Consider the following 20,565-nt stretch of genomic DNA (forward strand, 5'->3'; position numbering starts at 1 on the left):
CTCTCCTCTTTGGGAGTTCTTGTTTTGGTTTTTTGTGGGTTCTTTTGATGTCCTCTCTCTCTCGCTCTCTCTCTCTCTTCACCGACGAGCGCTGTTTGGTGTTCTGGTCGGGCGTCGATGAAATGTCAGAAATGGCCCCCGGCCCTCAGTGGCCCGCCCGCGCGGGGATCCGGGGCAGATCCGTCATTTCGCCGGCGATTTGGGCTTTTTTTTTTTTGGGGGCGGGCGCGGGGGGACGGTAGTGTAAAGGCGGATCCGTCTTCCTCTACGGGGGAAAGATCTCGGGCCGTCGAATGGACGGGCGTGCGTGCGTGTGTACTAGAGAACGGGCCAAGAGTCATTTTAATATATATATATTTTTAGGGTCGAGTGCTTCTCAAGTCACTACTACGCTCTCGACCTGGAATTTTTGTTTTTTTTTTCTTTCTTGAGGATCTAATTCGGGATCTCACGGAATGCCGGTGACCTCTTGACACTCGATATGGAGAAAGAAAAGTCGAGGAACAAAAGGAGAAAAGCAACAGATGAGAAGAACCAAGTCTCAACCACTGAAAATTACACATGCTGATATGCCATTCATCTACAATGATTATAAATAAAATCTCAAAATGAAGATATCTTAGCTTATCATGATATATATTAAGATTGAAAAAAAGAATCTTTTTCTTTAATTAAATGAAAATGAAATTTCATCACCGCTAGAATCTTACTTTTAAGGGACAATTTCGGAAATCTTATTAGTAAGGATGAAATATTGATATATGACTACATTAATCACTGTCTACATGATCTTTTCTATGAATGAAGTATAAGCGCATTTTTTGCTTGAAAGAGTGTAATCATTTGAATTCCCGAGCAAGACTCATCAACGATGTGAAGCCAATCATGTCAACACGGATCGAGCTAGAGGCTCGATGTGGGGCTATCGACAGAGATCGACATGCGCTAGGACTGTTCGAACTTCAAAAGATAGGAAAGAGCTTTTGAAATCGCTTCTCGATTCTATGCTCGAGCTCATAATAGGCGAAATGGGGCTCGGGGTGGAGCGATGGATGCGCATGAATTCAAACGCGATGAAATGTGAATTTGCATTGGGAGTGATATTACATGATGGAAAGGAAACTACATGGGATTGGAAATGCAAAGGGGAGAAAAGTAGAATGGAAACAAAAGATGAATTCGGCTAAGCCCAAGTTCGTTTCCTGTGCGAATTTAGGCTGGGCGTTCGATTGATAATGGGCCGTGACTTTAGGGCAGCAAAGAGAAGGGGAAAATTGTCCAAAAAACACTAAATCTGTTATACCTATTCGGAGAGTTCCATTTACTTTATTTTAGCTCACGACATATGACAGTAAAAGTAGAATTTCATTGAGAGTTATCCTGGGTTGCTGTCCCCACCATTTTAATTTTCTAATTTTCTACTTTACAAATTTAACTATGTTAATTAAGAAAAGACGAAACACAAAACTTGAAAATTCTACCTATCTAAAAAATGGGAAACAAGATTTAAATTAATTTAAGTACAAGATTTTTTAAAATAAAAGGAATATGAATGCGATATAACTCTAAATGAGGTTATAGTTTTACTAATGTAGAGATCATAAGTTAAAATATACTTAAATAGAACTACGGTAATATTTATAAAGACATAAAGGTAAAACAAGAATAAAAAGACACATATTTTATTTATTTATTTATGAAATGGATTGGAATAAAAAATATTTTAAAATATGCACAATGTGATAAATTATGAAAGTTTTTGAATAGCGTCAAATTACTGAATTGACTTTGTTGTGGGTAGTTGATAGACTAAATTGAAAAAATTGGAAATGTAGACACTAGATTGAAATTTAAGAAATATTTTATATAGAACTAACATCACGAAAAATATCAAATTATTATATTTGCGATAAACAAAAAAATCTCAAATTAGTAACTAATTTACCATTCATTAGTGTCCGTTAAATTTTATCATTAAATTGTTGAATTAAATAACATTTGACGGTTAATAGGTATATTAATTTGGAGTTTTACTTTCTTTTTTTAGTTTGTAATTTTTTATGGTATTAATTCAATTTAGTAAAAATTAAAGGAGGATAAATTTATTACAAATATACAAGTTTGATGTTTTTTGTAGTTAAAAAATTAATTTCAAATAAATTTATTATAAATGTATCAGTTTGAAAGTTTTCATAGTCAAAAAATTAATTAGAGATAAATTTATAATAAGTATATTAATTTGAGTTTTTTATGGTATTTTTTTTTTTTTGGTAAAAATAGTTTTTTATGGTATTAATCCTCAAATAAATTAAAATTTTAAAAATGACAAATTCATATTTAACTTAAATTTAAGGGCTGCTTATCTCGAGCGGGGGGTCAATCCGCCGAAACAGCAAAATCGTCCTCTTCCTCGTCCTCGTCCTCGTCCCCGCCGTCGGTCGCCGGCTTCAAGCCCCATGCTCGGCCTCGCTCGCAGAGCCCTCCTTCGTCTCGGGGCTTCTTCCCTTCCTCCTCAGCAAGCTCGAGCCCTCCGCCTGCTGCTCAGACCGGCCTCGACCTCCTCCAAGAAGGCGCACTCCTTCACGGTCTCCTACCTCGTCGGCTCCTGCGGGCTGTCCCCGGAATCCGCCCTCGCCGCCGCCAAGGCCGTCCAGTTCGCGGCCCCGTCGCGGCCGGATTCCGTCCTTGAGGTCTTCCGGAACCGAGGCCTGTCGCCGACCCAAGTCTCGTCCGTCGTCAGGAGGTACCCCAGGATGCTCATCTCGAGGCCCGACAACCTCTCCGCGAAGCTCGAGTTCTTGTGCTCCCGAGGCATCTCGGGTCGAGACCTGGTCAGGCTCGTGGTCGCGGTCCCGGGGGTCCTGACCAGGAGCTTGGGCTGTCATTTGATGCCCACTTTCGAGTACCTGAGCGGGCTGCTGCAGTCCGAGGCGAAGGCCGTGAGGTCCATCAAGAGGAGCCCGAGGATTCTGTATCACGACCCGAAAGTGCTGCTGGTTCCCAGCATTGGGATTCTACGGGATTGCGGAGTGCCCGAAGCGAAGATTAGGTGGTCGGTCCTGTCCCTGCCGGGCGCCTTCTCCTTGAGGTCGAACGTGAGGTTCGAGGACGCGGTGAGTCGGGTGAAGGCGATGGGTTTCGATCCTCTGCGGACGAATTTCCTCCTGGCTTTGCAGGTGGTCCGGGGGATGAACGAGTCGACGTGGAGGAGGAAGGTCGACGCTTTCGGCAATTGGGGTTGGTCCGAGGAGGACGTTGTCTTGGCTTTTAAGAGAAATCCGGGGTGTATGACGATGTCGGAGAGTAAAATCGCGGCGGTGATGGACGTCTTCGTGAACGAGATGGGGCTCGACCCTTTATATATGGCGCGGCGTCCGACGATGATGATGTTGAGCTTGCAGAAGCGAATCGTTCCTCGGTGTTGGGTGTTTCGTGTTCTGCTGTCCAAAGGTTTGATCAGGACAACGCGTAGCTTGAATGGATTCCTTGGTGTTCCTGAGAAGTTGTTCCTGGAGAAGATTGTGACTGCTAATTTGGGGCGAGCACCTGAGTTGTTGGATCTGTATAATGAGAAGATGGGTCTCACGTATGCGTCCTAGTTCTACGATCCTAACTACGAGTACTTTGTGAAACCAGATGATTCCGATGATCATGAATCCGATGGAAAGGTACTCCTTTGTGAAAGCCCTTTGGATACTAAAGATGGCAGCTTGAGGTGTAGCAGGGATGTGTCTTGTTTTTCCTTCTCTCTGCATTCAATTTAAGTTGCTAGCTCGCTGATTTGGATTCTCTCCTATTAGCTTGTTTCCCCTGATGCATTTTTATTTTTGAGTTCACTTATTTGAGGGATAGCCCATATCTAATCAGTTTTCGATGGAGGAAATTCTTAATTGTGCCTGCATTTTAATGAAGTGAAACAGAAGTGATCGGTGCCTGACGGCATCTCTTAAATCGATGAGTGGGAACTTGTTTTTTGTACTGAAACAAAGTGATCTGCAGCATCTTTTAATGAGGATGTCGCTGCGCATACTAGTCCATTGAATTTCTGATGTTCTGACTTTTTGAAAGTCTGCATTACTATGTTGCTGTGTCGCATACTTCCCTGATCCTGATCTGAAGTTACTTGTCCCTCATGATTATGGAGTCTTAAAATACAATTTTAGGAATACATGAGGTTTCTGAAATACCGATGTTGGTTTCGCTATGATGTTGTATCATAGGAGGCCAGAAGTTTTTTCAACTTGAATTTGCATGATGCAAGTGTGCTGGATGCTACGGACTGGAGGAGAAAATGGTGGAAATGCCCCAACTGATTCACATTCATCTATCTTGCCAGAACTGTAGGGAATGTTTCCTCTTTTCCATTGTTAAGCTGCCAGAACTTGCATTGTAGAAAGTGTCTGAATTATCTGCTGAGCAGTTGATAGAAGGATCACCTGGATTCTTTGGAGCTTTCAGACTATATTAGTACTGGCTGGCACTGCTAAGCACGTCCTGTTTTGTGATTGCGTCTCTTGAAGATCGAATCATGTTAGCTGCTGCAGAGTCAGAAAGACACTTGAGGTGGCGGGTTTCTTGATCTTCTCAACCGAAAGCTTCCTCAAGTGGGACTTCATTTGCTATGGTTCAATCCTTATATCTCAAACTCCTGTCAAAACACAGATGTGTTTGATGATGCGATGGACCGATCGGTGTTACCAGCATTAATGCTTTTGGATGTGCGCTTGTCTTTGTGGGAGATGCTAAAAGAGGAGAAGCGCTGTGCTGTAAGTTGCCAACTGATTTGTCCATCTTGCGACGGACCTGATTTTCCTGGCCATCGTTCAAGCTTGTGCAGATAATGTTGGTTCATTGGCTTCTCAACCATGTACCTTCGAATATTTTCCTTTTCTATGGCTCGCCAAGGCTATTAGAAATTAAAAGGTGGTATTTTGACAAAGCTTATAAGAATGAATTGAAACTGAAAATCGAGTTTTAGTTTTTCTTGCTGGAGTTGGGATGAGGCGGCATGAATTGAGACGATGGTCGTTGCGGCTGCTACATAACAAACGCAATTACATGTCCAGTTGATCCATTTTGTTTCATCGTTCTCCTGAGTCTATTTCGCAGATATAGTCAATGTTGACGGCGGAGACGGTTGCTTTACTTGATCAGGCGACAACAGTGGTCACACCATCAACCTATCATTTAACAGAAGTTGATAAATAAAATAAGTCACTCAAGTAAGAGTTGGTAATTTCATATCAGCGCGTTCAATAGCATCTCCCAAGACTTGATATTAGAACGATACAAAGCTTTTTATCGCTCGATATCAGCATGTGCACATAATTATCAGTCTATTGATGCTGTTTGTGATTGAATCATGAAAAATGAGTTGTGATGAACAATCTTATGTAAGAAGTTTTCATTTTAAGAATGTTAGGCTCCTTTTGGATCATATGCTTGATGACGGGGCATGCTCATCTTGCAAATTATCTAATTTTCTTATGGATGTGTTCATTTAGAGCGTATTAATCATGGGGAATTATTAGAGTAAAAAATGAGAGACATAACATCATTCTAATGGAAGGACTTCCTATTCTAAGATTGTTTAGCTTTTTTTTTGGGATCATATGCAAACCATCTAATTTACTTATAATTGTGTTCATTTAGATGCCATTAGTTTTTGGGAAAGATTAGAGCAAAGATTGAGAGCCATAACATCATTCTACTGGATTTTCTTCTCGTTCTAAGATTGTTTGGCTTCGTTTGCATCATGTGCTTGATCATGTGGTTTTCCTAGCTTCCAAATCATCTATTTTACTTATAATTATGTTCATTTGGATGGCATTAGTCCTTGGGAAAGACTAGAGCAAAGGTTGAGACTCATGGTATCATTCTTATGGAAGAACTGCCCACTTTAAGAATGTCAGGCTCCTTTTGGGTTATATGCAAGATCGTGGGGTTTCCTAGCTTGCAAATCATCTAATTTACTTATAATCGTGTTCATTTTAGATGGTATTAGTCCTTGGGAAAGATTAGAGCAAAGATTGAGAGTTACAACATCATTCTAATGAAAAAACTTCACCTTTCAAGAATGTTAAGACTCCTTTTGGTTCATATGCATGATCATGGGGTTCTCCTAGCTTGCAAATTATCTAATTTACATATAATTGTGTTCATTTTGATGGTGCTAGTCATTGGGAAAGATCAGAGCAGAGGTTGAGAGATATAACATCATTCTAATGGAAGAATTTGCCATTCTGAGATTGTTTGGCTTCTTTTGGGCTATATGCTTGATTGTGGGGTTTTCTGAGCTTGCAAATCATCTAATTTACTTATAATTGTGTTCATTTAGATGTTATTAGTCTTTGGGAAAGATTATAGTAAGGGTTGAGAACCATAACAACATTCTCATGGAAGAATTTCTCATTTTATGAATATTAGGCTCCTTTTGGATCATATGCATGATCATGGGGTTCTCTTAGCTTGCAAATCATCTAATCTACTTATAATTGCGTTCATTGAGATGTCATTTGTCTTTGGAAAAGATTAGAGCATAGGTTGAGAGCCATGCATCATTCTTACTTTGATGGAAGTCTTACTTATTAATTGCTCGAGAAGGCATTTCCTATATAATGCATCGTTTTCCAGTATTTCTCACTTCGACATGATGCATGTTGCATTTTCAGGTCAAACCTTTGGTGTGAAGACTTATAACTTATTTCTACTAGGGGTGTGCAAAAGAACTGGGACCCGCCTGGATTGCTTGAAACCGAACCGGAACTGCCCGAAACCGGTGGTTCTTGAGGGAACCGGTGGGTACCGGTCTGGTTCCCAGTTCCATGGGTGGATCTGCCCACCTGGACCGGACGGATTATATTATAATAATATATTAATTTTTAATATTAAAATAAATTTCTAAATTACTAATTAGCAAACCTAAATTTTATGGCTCTATCTCCTCCCATGGTTTCCATGTTTTTATAAGAATTGAGTATAGTGTGTAAGTTGCTTTTCAGCAACTCAACAAATGGTTCATGCAAAGGATGTTTTCGGGACTTACATAGGACATTATATTCAAGAAAATGTGAAGTTTCGGTGGAATTGTTTCTATAAAAAGAATTTAGTAAAGTAAAGGTTGTAAGAGATTGAGTATTATTAAGGGATAAAGGAAAAGACGATCTACATATGACAATCGTCCAGAACCTTGAGCTTAAAGAATATTTTAAATTTCAACTGAAATGATTCAAAAACATGAAAAAAAACAAAACATAGTTCACTTCTTTGGTAGTGTTTTCCAATAAAATAAAGAAAAATGATACCCTTAATTAAGCCGATTCAATTTAAAGAAAAATATTATTCGATATGAAAAGTACTCACGACAGGATTTGGAAAATGATATTATTATTGGTGAGATCGGTTCCATTGATCCACCCAGGAACCGAACTAGACCGGCAGTCCGGTTCTCGAGTGGATCCATGCAACTAATGAGTGGTTCTCGGTTCCAAAAATTTGGAATCGGTCCTTAGCCGGCGGTTTCCGGTTCTAGGTTAGGAACCGCCCACTCGGACCATGCACACCCTTAGTTTCTACTTCTGAAAAGTCAAAAGAAGCTTCTTAATTTTCTCGTCAAAATTATAAATAATATCAACATTATACCTTATATATATATATATCAAAGAAACTACATGTTAATATAAGACCATTTCTAAGTGTTTCGAGCATTTTATATTAAAAATCAAAAATCAAAATGCGTATATCTCAAGTTTTTAACAAAATAAGTAAAATGTAAAATATAAATGTCAGTCCAAAGGGGATGATATCCTTGTGAAAAGCTGGCCAATGAGAAGTTTTCAAGTGAGATAATTATGATGCATTTGGTAACCATTTTATTCTTGATAATAATTTTTTATCATAAATTATTCTTTTTTTATTTTGTCTCCGAGAACAATTTCAAAGCTTTTGAAGGTATTTGGTGACTACCCAAAATTTCTATTCTCATAATAGAATTGCGTTTGATACATTCCTCAAAATTTCTAGTTCAAACCATTTTCTTTTAATTTTTAAAATAATTTAATTACTTTTTTTTTTCTTTTTTTCTCATCTTCTTTAAGCTTTGACCAATGGTGAGCCTTAGGATGACTAGCGATCGATCAAACGAGGGCTGGCAACCTTGCCGAAGTGTCATCAACCCTTGGCAAGGCCGCACCTCGCCAACGCCAACCTAGCCCAAGTCTAGCGATGCTAAGCTCATCCAGCCATCGATGTGGCTCGACCTCACTAAGCCATCGTGAGGTCGGTTGCCGCACCTTGTCGGCCAAGTCTCGCTTGGTGGCGGCTGGGTGAGCTTGGCATCGCTAGATCTGGGCTAAGTCTAGCACATAGCCATGGCTCAGTCGAGCCTCACTTGACCATGCGAGGTCTGCCGATGGTTGAGAGAGCCTCCAATGAGGTGCCAGACCTTGCCTAACAGGTTGCCGGTGACTGACGGTAGTTAACGGTGGCGGCAATTGAAGAAGAAGGGAGAAGGAAGAAGAACAAGAAAAAAAGAAGAAGAGAAAAGAGAAATAATAATTTTGGGTTAACTTGATTCTGTAATTGTTCTTGGAAACAAAAAAAAAAAAAAATCTTTTATTTCTTGATTCTATTCCAAATCTATTCCAGGGAACAAATTTATTTCTCAAAACAAAATATTTACCAAATGAATTTCTATTACAAATCTATTATTGGGAACAAAAAAAATATGTTAAATACTATTTGGTAAGTTGTCAAATGCACCATAAAGGTTCCATCACACGTCCCTAAAGAATGTGATAAATTGAACTCCTCAACTTCCCCTTTTCATGTGGAAAGAGTGCCTATTTGGGCAAATGCCGATTGTTAAACAACCCTTCATTAATGCACTCTAGAAGTAGAGAAAATTAGCTAACGATTCGAATTTAAAATGAAATTTGCTCTTTCAAAGTTAAACTAAACTTAAATTTTTTCATCATATTCAGAAGATATGCAATTTATTACTTCATGTCCATATCCCTCCCTGCAAAAACATCACACCTATAATGTGCTATTGAGTTGCTATTAATGTGGACTTTAATTAAAAACACTCACGGCTTTTTATTTTTTAGTGACTTATGATCTACCGGAGCATGCACTTGTCAACTTATGCCGATTCGGGGTCTCACTTCGCGATGGAAGTCTAATAGCGACTATATCTCAGGAGAAATTAACTCAGTAACCCATCGTCAGAGCCCCTACTTAAATCGCTAGCACAACAGGATTCGAACTCTCGATTGCATCGAAGCAGAGGAGAATCAATATCAGTGCGGCTGCCCATGGATGGGTAGAGCCCAATACTCGCGGCTTTGTTTGCGAGTGTTTTCAAGATAGTCGTTAATCATACTCACGAGGGACACAGTGTAAATACCAACCTTTCTCTATCCGAGTCCGTGACAACTGACAAGTACTCTACGTCTACTTATCAGTAAAATCCTCATATTAATTTCATTTGGTCCTCAATTGCTAATATTCGTATCGTGCTATAAATGATGAACCAAATTCATGAATTAAATATTTTCATTTCATTTTTGTACATCATATGTCGGTTTGTAACTTTTTCATAAATTCAATTTTTTTATATAAAAAAGTTTCATATTTGTTGTGAATTATCTGTATATGGATTGTAAGGCTCTGCTTGGCAACTTGCCCAACAAGAATAATTTCGATTTTTTGTTCCTTAATCGCTTGGGACGAGAAACGCGTTTGGTAAAATTTTTGTTCCTGGGAACAAATTTGTTCCGAAAGTTTCGGACAAGGTTTGAGAATCTAAAAATTTGATTCTTGGAAGAGAATCGAAAAAAGAATCAAAACGGTAAAACCTTGTTGTTCTCTTTTATCATCTCGGTTGCCATTCGCCATCGCCGCCGCCGTCCGCCGCCGTCCGCCGCCGCCCGCCGGCCGCCGCCGTCCGCCGCCGGAGGCTCGCCAAAGCCGGGGGCGAGGTCCGGCGAGCTCGCCGGGAGGCAAGCCCGCCCACGGCGAGGCTCGGCTCGCCGGATGGCGAGGCTCGGCCTCGCAGATCTGGCGAGCGAGGCCGGCCCGCCGGTGGCAGCCGGCCTCGCCAAGACCGGCGAGGCCAACCCGGCCACCGACGGGGCCGGGCAAGCCTCGCCGGGTGGCCAGCGAGCCTCGCCGGGTCGGGCGAGGTCGAGCCTCGCCGGTGGGCCGGGCGAGCCTCGCCCGGTGCCGGGTGAGGCTCGCCGGCCATCGGCGAGGCTCGCTCGGCCCGCCGGTGGCCAAGCCGGGCCCGCCGAGGCCGGGCGAGGCCGGCTGGCCACGGCGAGGCTCGGCCTCGCCCATCCGGGCGAGGCCGAGCCTCAGGCGTGGCCGGGCGAGCCTCGCCCTTGGCGGCCGAGGCTCGGCCGACGAAGGCCGACCTCGCCGAGGGCGGCGGCGCTCGGTGAGCGTCGCCGGCCTCGCTGGCCGCTGGCCCCCGGCGACCGGCCAAATGAAGAAGAAGAAGAATAGGAAAAATGGGAAAAAAAGAAAAAGAAAAAGAAAAAAAGAAAAGAAAAGGAAAAAAAAAAAGAAAAAAGTAAAGAAATTATTTAAAATTTATTTAAAAATCAAAAGAAATTATTTAAAATTTATTTAAAAATCAAAAGAAATTAATTTGGAAGTAATCAATTAATACTGCACTCAAACGCAATTCTATTCCAGAATAAAAATTTCGAACGCTTACCAAACACGTGTTTTTACTGAGAATCGTTCCTAACAGAATAAAAAAGAATCGGTTTTATCGTAATCGCTCCTAATGTAATCGTTACCAAACGCGCTCTAAATTTCCTCGGCAGGGGTGAAAATTTCCATATGCTGTAGAAGGTATCCTTTACGCGGTCACCGTAATTTTACTCCTCTTCGTTTTCTCTGCTTTCAAGCTCTGGAGTCGTTTGATTGTTCGTGACTGGAACTTCTTTCTGCGAGGGAGACAAGGAAGAAGAAGAAGAAGAAGAAGAAGAAGAGAGGTCGGTCGAATCGAACGGGATCTTGATTGTGATCGTAGTCGCCGTTGTATCAGTCCAACTCCCATGTTCAGTTCGCTCTCTAAAACCCTACTTCGGCGCCCGCTGTTCTTGCCCGCCACCCTCAGATTAATCTCCACCGCCGCCGCCGCCCCGAGTCGGCCCTCTTTCACGGTGTCTTATCTCGTCAATTCATGTGGGTTGTCTCCGGAATCGGCGTCGTCCGTTTTCAACCGCGTCGTATTCCGAACCTCGGCGAGACCCGACGCGGTCGTTAACGTCTTGAAGAGCCATGGTTTCTCTCAATCCCAGATTTCGCGTTTGATTGGGAAGGGGCCTCACCTGCTTTTGGCGAATCCTGAGAGGACCCTTTTGCCCAAATTGAAGTATCTGAGCTCTGTCGGGTTTTCCGTCTCTGACCTGGCGAATCTGATCTCTGCTTCTCCCTACTTATTGACTAGGAGCTTAGAGAAGCACCTCATCCCCAATTTCGGTAGGCTTCGGGACTTTCTTGGGTCCGATAAGAATGCCGTTGCAGCTATTGGACGCAGTCCGAAAATATTGTTCAAAGGTTTCGAGGCTACAGTTGATCCTTTCGTCAAGATTTTGAGAGATCATGGAGTGCGTGAATCAAGCATTATGTGGTTAGTTAAGTGTCATTCTAGGACGATGATACATTGGTATGATCGCCTCGAGGGAACTGTGGAGAAAACCAAGAGGATGGGCTTTGATGATCCTTCCGCGGCAAAGTTCCCTGTGGCTATGTTGGCGGTCATGGCGATGAGTGAATCGAAGTGGGAGAGGAAATTCGATGCTTACGGCAGGTGGGGTTGGTCTAGAGATGATGCCATGAGTGCTTTTGTGAAGTGTCCTCGGTGCATGACGATGTCCGAGGAAAAAATAATGGCAGTGATGGGATTTTTTGTCAATGAATTGGGGTTTGAATCTTCTTTTCTTCTGCAACATCCTAGGTTGATTTCGATGAGCTTAGAAAAACGGATTCGTCCTCGAGGTTTGGTTTTTAAACATCTGTCGTCGCATGGTTTGATGAAGACGAAGATTGGATTGACTACCCTGTTGACAGTTTCTGATGAAGATTTCTTAGTGAAGTTCCTGACCCCTCATATTGGGGAAGTTCCGGAATTGCTGGATATATATAGGGAGAAGAAGCATATGGCGATGGGGACAGTGGTTCCATGAAATAGCACAGGGTACCAAATAATTCACCTGTCCCTCTTTCATTTAAGGTTATCATTCTGTTCATTCCGCGTCTCAACTTTTGGCTGCTGATTCTTTTGAACTTTACGGTGTATTGATAGAGAACGCCTACCATATTTTGTGAAATCGTGGAGAATGTCCATGGTTTCATATTCTCCCTTTAAGTTGGTTTCTTATTCGCAGGCTTCCTGGATACCTTGCCTTGACGTTTAACGTTCATTTGAAAGCATGGCCTATATGATCCTTGATTATTGAATTAATAAGATCAAGAAGTTAAGTTGCTCATGTATGCTGGTTCATTCTTTATTTGCGCAAAGTTATTCCAAATTGAGAAGCTTGTGGAAAGCGCCAAAAAGAATGAGGAAACCATAGCTTCAAATGCTTGGAAGTCTGAATCTTCTGATACACAGCAATCTTCTGAGTGACAGGTTAAAATTTGGGTGCTCTGTCACAACTATTGTGACTGTAATGTGCATTGATGTTCTGCATTGTGGTTGCACATCAAAGATAGATTGTAAGTTTGCTCTGGCAAACCCTGCTTCACCGCCCACCATTTTTGCCTCCCACACTCAGGTTAATCTCCAGCGCCACCACTTCGAATCAACCCTCTTTCATGGTCTCTTATTTCACGAGTTCATGTAGGTTGTATCCTGAATCTGCAGTGTTTGTGTCCAACCGTGTCAACTTCAAGACCGCGAGGCCCAACTTGATCATTCACTTATGGCCTTCTATCGTTCCCAGATTTCACAGATCATTAGGGACACTTCCTCAGCTGATTTGTGGCCAGTCCTGGGAGGGCCCTCTTGTCCAAATTCAATTATTTGTGCTCTCTCGGCTTCTCCCACTATAACCTTGCCAAAGTCTTCACTGCTTTTTCAGGGTTGTTGATGAGAGCTTGGAGAAGGCCTCATCTCTCTCCATGCTGCACTCGCATCATAAGGAGGAACGATACTACCCAAAAGAGCAAATGGGTCAAGATAATTGCTATTTTGCTGAATGTATTTTGTAGAACAGAGCCCTTTATATGAGCTAGAGTAGGTAGGAAATGGGCATTATGCGAATTGGTGAGAGCTTTACTGCTCGCTGTCTTCTTCAGGAGATTATGAATAGAATTAGATTCGGAGGCCAACAGGTCCACCTCTTGTTTTCTCTAGAAAGCGAATAATAAAGAGTGTGCGTGTGACGAAAAGAGTCTAATGGAAACTTCTCTTTTTTGAATCACTTATATAGAGGATTCTGTCTTTTCATTTCATCGACATACTACATATAGGTAACTCGCTAACCCCAAGCCCAAGCTAAATATCCCGGCTACGTAATTAATTTGTTCGCTCCTCCCCCAATACATGTGGTTGTCTAGGCCGCAACCAAACATGATATTTCCAGGTAAAGGGGTCCAACTCAACTTGTCCCCCGCCGTAGAAATTCTACGTCCATATCCAAGGTACATCTTATTGCAGAGATGAATGTCGTCTCCACATAGCTTAGACCGTCACAAGGGAAGGACTCGTATGATTTTCATTCAACTTTGTGCTAAAGCTGTCTTGCCTTACATAGAAGCAACGGGTTCATTCTCGACATTACTACCATATATCAACTTTACCCGCATCCATCAATAAATTCACAGCATATGGGCATGTACCGACTGAGAAGGTGGTTAAAGAATAGTAAAGATTACATCTACCAATGAGAGGCCGCAGGCCATTAGGGTTCCATTTTGTGGACTCCTTCCTATCCATTGAACTCCGACGAAACCGTGGATTTGAGTTGGCAGACACAAACTCGATTGGGAAATTTCGGAGATTCTTTGGTATCTTTCTTCTAGAATGAGATTTTTAAGATAGAGAGGGATGTCAAATCGGTTTACGTCGATGAGCTTAATACCGGAACCATAGGGTGGTAATGAGAAATAAAGTGAAAAGAAGCCACTAGAGATAGATATGCATTATGCACTTGGGAATGGATCATACAAGAATTCCCCCATGTTGCTAATCCTTTCTCACCCCTAATAAAATACGCTGAGAAAACAATATATGCAATGGGTCATGCACACATGTGATAGTTACATTGAATTAATCTCTAGTTAATGCATTCTAGAAGTAGAGAAGATTCGTTAATAATCCATATTTCACATGCAATCTGCTTTCTCACAATTGCCAAAAATAAAAAATAAAAAATCAAGATTAGTTTTAACTCTGAATCATATCCATTTCTCTTTGTGCAAAAACGTCACAATTATAATGTTGGTATTGAGGTGCTATGAATGTGGACTTCAATTAAAAACACTAAACAAAGTTTCATATCACGACTTTGTCAACAAATGTTTTTAGGATAATCGTTAATCATACACACGAGAGAGACCATACAAATAACAAACTTTTTTATCTAGGTATGTCACAAGCACTTTAGATCTACTTGCTAGTAAAATCTTCATATTAATTTAGTGATTTGTGATTATTATATATTTATTTTGGAATCTCTTCTTATTTGGCTCGTGACTGCTAATTCCTGTACTATAAATGATCAACCAAATTCATGAATTAGTTTTTGTAATCGCAAAATATATATATTTTCCATCTATGTACTAGGGGTGAGCGGTTTCATCTAAAACCTACCTACATACCTTGGAATGTGTAATCTATCTTGTCATAAGTTCTAGGATGGATTGTAGCTTCTACATAGGTTCTGCCAGTATTATTAATTGAACGATTACAATGAATTATTATTATTAATGACTACCACTCACTATTACAATCCATTAATCACAACTTATATTTAGACACATGGATAATATTAAATATTAACAAAGTAAAGCCTTAGTAATTGGTTCTGAATTATACACTTATCATTGAATGTTATGGAATATCACAAGATTGCGCAAAGGCTTAGACTAAGAACAACACAAAAAATTATTCTAGATTTCAAGTTCCATGTTTCACCTATCTAAAATGTATAACATATCCATCGAAACAGTTTTCCAATTTTTAAAATTTAGAACTTACTTTACACACCTTAAAACTTAGAATTCGATAGGTTTACACAATTTTTCATTCCAAAACTTGGAACCGTGCTCACCTCAACTGAGTACATCATATATTGGTTTCGTAACTTTTTATAAATCCCAAAATTTCTTAAGAGATTCTTACTTGTTGTGAATTTATCTTTATACGAACTATGAATTTCCTTAGCAGCAGTGAAAGTTTCCACATGCTGGAGACGGGACCCTTTACTTGGGGCAAAAGTGCGCTTCAAGTATCAAAAGTTGACACAAAGTGACACTTAATAAGTTACGAAAGTAACACTTAAGTACCAAAATCGGAATAAAGATCACTTAAATGTCGGCTGAAGTACAACTCATGCCAAAACTTGGCACGAAAGAACACTTAAGTGCCAAAACTTTGAAAAATATATATTTAAGTGTCACTTTCTTTAAAAAGTGGGACACTTAAGTGCCACCTTCGGCAAATCTTATTGGAAATCCTACGTGGTAATATTTTATTATTTTTACTTGCTTATATGGCTCGCCGAGGGCCGACTCGGCTCAAAATAACCCGAAACGACGTCGTCCGCAAAACAAAAATTAAACTACCAACTAAAATATTCTAAAAAAAAAAATGTGTAAATAATTAATATAAAAATTAATTAAATTAAATTTAAACTTATATTTATTTAAAATATTCTAAAAATAAAAAAACTTGAAATTTTAAAAAGGGGGCCAAGGAGGCGGTTGAGGGCCGAGCCCTTGCCACCAGAAGAGCGACGACGAAGGGGGAGGGTCGGCCGGCCCTGGCCGATCGGCGGTGAGGGGCCGACCCTCCCCCTCCGTTGCCGGCCCTTCCCCTCGGCCCTCGCCCGCCTCTTTCGGTCTCCCCCGCCCTTTTTATAAAAAGTTTTTTAGAATATTTTAAATAAATTTAAGTTTTAATTTAATTTAATTAATTTTTACAATAATTATTTACACAGCAAATACAAAAAGACGTCTTTTTTTGCATTTTCTCGCCATGTCGCATGCAAAACGACGTCGTTTTGCACTCACATCGCGTAAAATTGCCACGTCAGCAATTTGGCTGGAGTGACACTTAAATAATCCATTTTATTTCGATTTTAGCACTTAAGTATATCTTTCCAAAGTATCGGTACTTAAGTATCTCTCCGTGCCAAGTTTTGGTACCCTAGGTGTCCCAACCTCTTAAATGTCAATTTGGCCAAAATTCTGATGTGTGCAATTTCCGGCGAAGTAAGTGTAAAACGATGTCGTTTTGCACGTTGACATCGCCAAACAATACAAAAATGAAGTTGTTTTGGTGCTAACGTGGTAACAAATTAATATAAAAATTAATTTAATTTAATTTTAAACTAAATTTATTTAAAGCATTTAAAAATACAAATACAAAATTTTAAAATATTTAAAATTTTTAAAAAAAAATTAAAAAGAAGAAAAAAAAGAAAAATGGGAGGCAGCTAAGGGCTGAGCCCATAGCCGTGCCCAACAAGGGCCAGTGACGGAGGGGGGAAGGACCGAGGCCGGTGGTGAGGGCCCGTGAGCCCTGCCCCGATCTGAGGCGAAGCTCGCAGCCCCTTACCTAGATCGGCGAGGGTCGACGGCCCTCGCTCGGCCGAGCCAAGGGCCGCCGCCCACCGGCGATTGCCTTTGTCGGCGGTGGCTTAGGGCTCAGCCCTCAACTGCCTCCATTTTTTAAAAAACTTTTTAATTTTTTTAATTTTTTAATATTTGTATTTTTTATAAACATTTTAAATAAATAAATTTTAAATTTAATTTAATTAATTTTTATATTAATTTTTTATCACGTCAGCACCAAAACAACACCGTTTAAGACATACTTTGTCGGAAAATCGACACGTCAACGTTTTGATTGGATTTTTGCTGAATTAACACTTAAATAATCGATTTTACTTCAATTTTGATACTTAAATATCACTTTCGCAACTTGTGGCAGTCAAGTGGTGAATTTGTGCCAACTTTTGACACTCGAGGATCCGGTGTCCTTTACTTGGTTAGCGTGATTTTATTATTATTCGTTGTCTTTTCTCTCTCTTCAGGAAGCTCTGAAGTCTTTGGTCGTTCCTCACCGGAAGTTCTCTCTTCAACGAAGGTGAATCTGCGAGGGAGAGAAGGAAGAAGAGAAGTCAGTCGCATCGAACGTGATCTCGATTGTGGTTTGTACCCGCCATTGTCTCCGTGTAAGTCCAACTCCCATGTTCATTTCGCTCTCTAAAACCCTGCTACGGCGCCCGTTGTTCTTGAACGCCGCTCTTAGATTAAGCTCCGCCGCCGCCGCCGCCGCCGGCTCGAGTCGACCCTCTTTCGCAGTGTCTTATCTCGTGAACTCATGTGGGTTGTCTCCGGAATTGGCGTTGTCCATTTCCAATTCCAACCGCGTCGCGTTCGAAACCTCGGCGAGGCCCGACGCGGTCATTGACGTCTTCAAGAACCATGGTTTCTCTCAATCCCAGATTTCGAATATCGTTGGGAGGGGGCCTCGGCTGCTTTTGGCGAGTCCTGAGAAGACCCTCTTGCCCAAATTGAAGTATCTGCGCTCCGTCGGCTTTTCCGGCTCTGACCTGGCGAATCTGATCACTGGTTTTCCTTACTTATTGACTAGGAGCTTAGAGAAGCACCTCATCCCCAATTTCGGTAGGCTTCGGGACTTTCTTAGGTCCGATAAGAATGCGGTTGCAGCGATTAGACGCAGTCCGAGAATATTGGTGAAAGGTTTCGAGACTACAGTCGATCCTTTCGTCAAGGTTTTGAGAGATAATGGAGTGCGTGAATCAAGCATTGTGTGGTTAGTTCAGTGTCATTCTAGGAGGATGATAAATTGGTACGATCAACTCGAGGAAATTGTGGAGAAAACCAAGAGGATGGGCTTTGATGATCCTTCTGCGGCAAATTTCGCTGTGGCTATGTTAGCGGTCATGGGGATGAGCAAATTGGTGTGGGAGAGGAAATTCAATGCTTATGGCAGGTGGGGTTGGTCTAGAGATGATGCCATGAGTGCTTTTGTGAATTGTCCTCGGTGCATGACGATGTCCGAGGAAAAAATAACAGCAGTGATGGGATTTTTTGTGAATGAAATGGGGCTTGAATCTTCATATCTTATGCAACATCCTAGGTTGATCCCGCTGAGCTTAGAGAAACGGATTCGTCCTCGATGTTTGGTTTTTAAACATCTGCTGTCAAATGGTTTGATGAAGAAAAAAGTTGCCTTTACCACCCTGTTGTCGATGTCTGATGAACATTTCCTGGCAAAGTTTGTGACCTCTCATATCGGGGAAGCTCCGGAATTACTGGATATATATCAGGAGAAGAAGCATATGGCGATGGGGACACTGGTTCCATGAAATAGCACACAGTGCCAAATGATTCGTTTGCCCCTCTTTCGCTTAAGGTTGTCATTCTGTTTATTCTGCGCCTCAAGTTTTGGCTGCTGATTCTTTTGAGCTGTATGGTTTATTGATAGAGAACACCTACCATATTTTGTGAAATCGTGGAGAATGTCTATTGTTTCATATTCTCCCTCCAAGTTGGTTCCTTATTCGTAGGCTTCCTGGATACCTTGCCTTAAGGTATATTGTTCATTTGAAAGCACGGCCTATATGATCCTTGATTGTTGGCTTGATAACATCAAAAAGTTAAGTTGCTCATGTATGCTGCTGGTTCATCTTTATTTGAGCAAAGTTTTTCAAATTGAGAAGCTTGTGGAAAGTGCCGAAAAGAACATGGAAACCATAGCTTGGAAGTCTGACTCTTCTGATACGCAGCAATCTTCAGAGTGACAGGTTAAAATTTGGGTTCTTTGTTACAACTATTGTGACTGTGGTGTGCATTGATGTTCTGCTTAATGGTTGTACAGCAAAGATATTTTGATTGTGATGTGCATTGATGTTCTGCTTAATGGTTGTACAGCAAAGATAGATTAGAAGTTGGCTCTGGCAAACCCTGCTTCACCACCCACAATTTTTGCCTCCAGCACTTAGATTAATCTCCAGCACCACCACCTTGAATCAACCTTCTTTCACGGCCTCTTATTCGTGAGTTTGTGTGGGTTGTCTCCTGAGTCTCTGGTGTTCGTGTTCAACCGTGTCAACTTAAAGACTGCAATGACCCAACTTGGTCATTCAGTTCTTCATGAACAATGGCCTTCTATCAATCCCAGATCTCACTATCACCGGGGACTTTTCCTCAGCTGATTGTGGCCAGTCCGACCCTCTTGTCCAAATTCAACTATTCGTGCTCTCTCGGCTTTTCCCACTATAACGTGGCCAAAGTCATCACTGCTCTTCAGGTATGTTGATGAGAGCTTGAGAAGGGCCTCATCGCTCTCTACCCTCCGCTCTTCATGGAACAATTCTTATCAAGAGTTTCATTTTTTTCGTAGTTCTCCATGCTGCACTCACATAATAGGGATGGACGATACTGCCCAAAAGAGCGAATGGTTCAAGATAATTGGTATTCTGCAGGATGAATTTTGTAGAACAGAGCTCTTTACTTTAGCTAGAGTAAGCAGGAAATGGGCATTATGCGAATTAGTGAAAGCTTTACTGCTCGCTGACTGCGTCATGAGATGATGAATAGGAATTAGATTCGAAGGCCGGGAGGTCCAATTCATGTTTTCTCTAGAACGCAAAGAATATAAAGTGTGCATGTGAGGAAAAGGGTAATGAAAAAATTCTCCTTTTTGAATCACTTATATGCAGGCTTCTGCCTTTTCATTTCATGGACATATTACATATGGATAACTAGCTGCCCAAAACCCAATCTAAATAATCTGGTTACGTGATTATTTTGATCCCAATACATGTTGTAGTTGTCTAGGCCGCAACCAAACACGGTATCTCCTACCGTCCTTAAGGTGAAAGGGGTCTGACCCGACTTATCCCCTGGTGTAGCAATTTGAACGTCCATATCCAAGGTACATCTTGCTGTAGAGCCGAATGTCGTCTTCACAAAGCTCCAAAGACGAAGGGGAACCCCACAAGAAAAGGAATTTGCATGATTTCCACCGACTTTATGCTAAACCTGTCTTGCCTTATATAGAAGTAACGGATGCATCCTTAACATTACTGCCATAAATCAACACTACCCGCATCCATCAACAAATTTGGAGCATATAGACATGTGCCAATTGACAAGGTGGTTAAAGCACAGCCAAGATTACACTTACTAATTAGAGGCCGTAGGCTGTTAGTGTGGTGTCCTGTGGACTCCTTCCTATCCATTGAACTGTAAGGAAACTGTGGATTCAAGTTGGTGGACACAAATTAGATTGATAAATACTAGAGATTCTCTGATATCTTTCTTTCAGAGTGAGATTCTTAAGAAAGAGAG

The 20,565-nt window shown here is 41.2% G+C and overlaps 3 protein-coding genes across 6 annotated transcripts; all 3 read left to right on the forward strand.

Annotated features, from left to right (window-relative positions):
• The first annotated feature begins 2,385 nt into the window (after positions 1 to 2,385).
• On the forward strand, positions 2,386 to 5,040 carry LOC104415107. Of its 2 annotated transcripts, none has more exons than XM_010026347.3 (2): positions 2,386 to 3,668; positions 4,221 to 5,040. In XM_010026347.3, the coding sequence occupies exon 1, from the start codon at positions 2,457 to 2,459 to the stop codon at positions 3,597 to 3,599; it is 1,143 nt and encodes a 380-aa protein (XP_010024649.2). In that variant the 5' UTR covers positions 2,386 to 2,456; the 3' UTR covers positions 3,600 to 3,668; positions 4,221 to 5,040. The 2 variants fall into 2 exon arrangements, with proteins under 2 accessions (XP_010024649.2, XP_039154957.1); XM_039299023.1 differs by having other exon boundaries at positions 4,337 to 5,040.
• A 5,820-nt stretch (positions 5,041 to 10,860) lies between these two features.
• Positions 10,861 to 13,347, forward strand: LOC104417503 (transcription termination factor MTERF9, chloroplastic). Of its 3 annotated transcripts, none has more exons than XM_010028766.3 (2): positions 10,861 to 12,247; positions 12,861 to 13,347. In XM_010028766.3, the coding sequence occupies exon 1, from the start codon at positions 11,067 to 11,069 to the stop codon at positions 12,198 to 12,200; it is 1,134 nt and encodes a 377-aa protein (XP_010027068.2). In that variant the 5' UTR covers positions 10,861 to 11,066; the 3' UTR covers positions 12,201 to 12,247; positions 12,861 to 13,347. The 3 variants fall into 3 exon arrangements, 1 of the variants encoding a protein (XP_010027068.2); XR_005545726.1 differs by having other exon boundaries at positions 10,862 to 12,791; XR_005545727.1 differs by having other exon boundaries at positions 10,862 to 12,791; positions 12,881 to 13,347.
• A 3,894-nt stretch (positions 13,348 to 17,241) lies between these two features.
• LOC120285858 lies at positions 17,242 to 18,924 on the forward strand. Its single transcript, XM_039300496.1, has one exon. It carries the CDS (start codon positions 17,433 to 17,435, stop codon positions 18,576 to 18,578), a length of 1,146 nt encoding a protein of 381 aa, XP_039156430.1. The 5' UTR covers positions 17,242 to 17,432; the 3' UTR covers positions 18,579 to 18,924.
• The last annotated feature ends 1,641 nt before the right edge of the window (positions 18,925 to 20,565 follow it).

The sequence above is a fragment of the Eucalyptus grandis genome, chromosome 8 (assembly GCF_016545825.1).
Source record: "Eucalyptus grandis isolate ANBG69807.140 chromosome 8, ASM1654582v1, whole genome shotgun sequence".
In the NCBI taxonomy this organism is placed as follows: domain Eukaryota; kingdom Viridiplantae; phylum Streptophyta; class Magnoliopsida; order Myrtales; family Myrtaceae; genus Eucalyptus; species Eucalyptus grandis.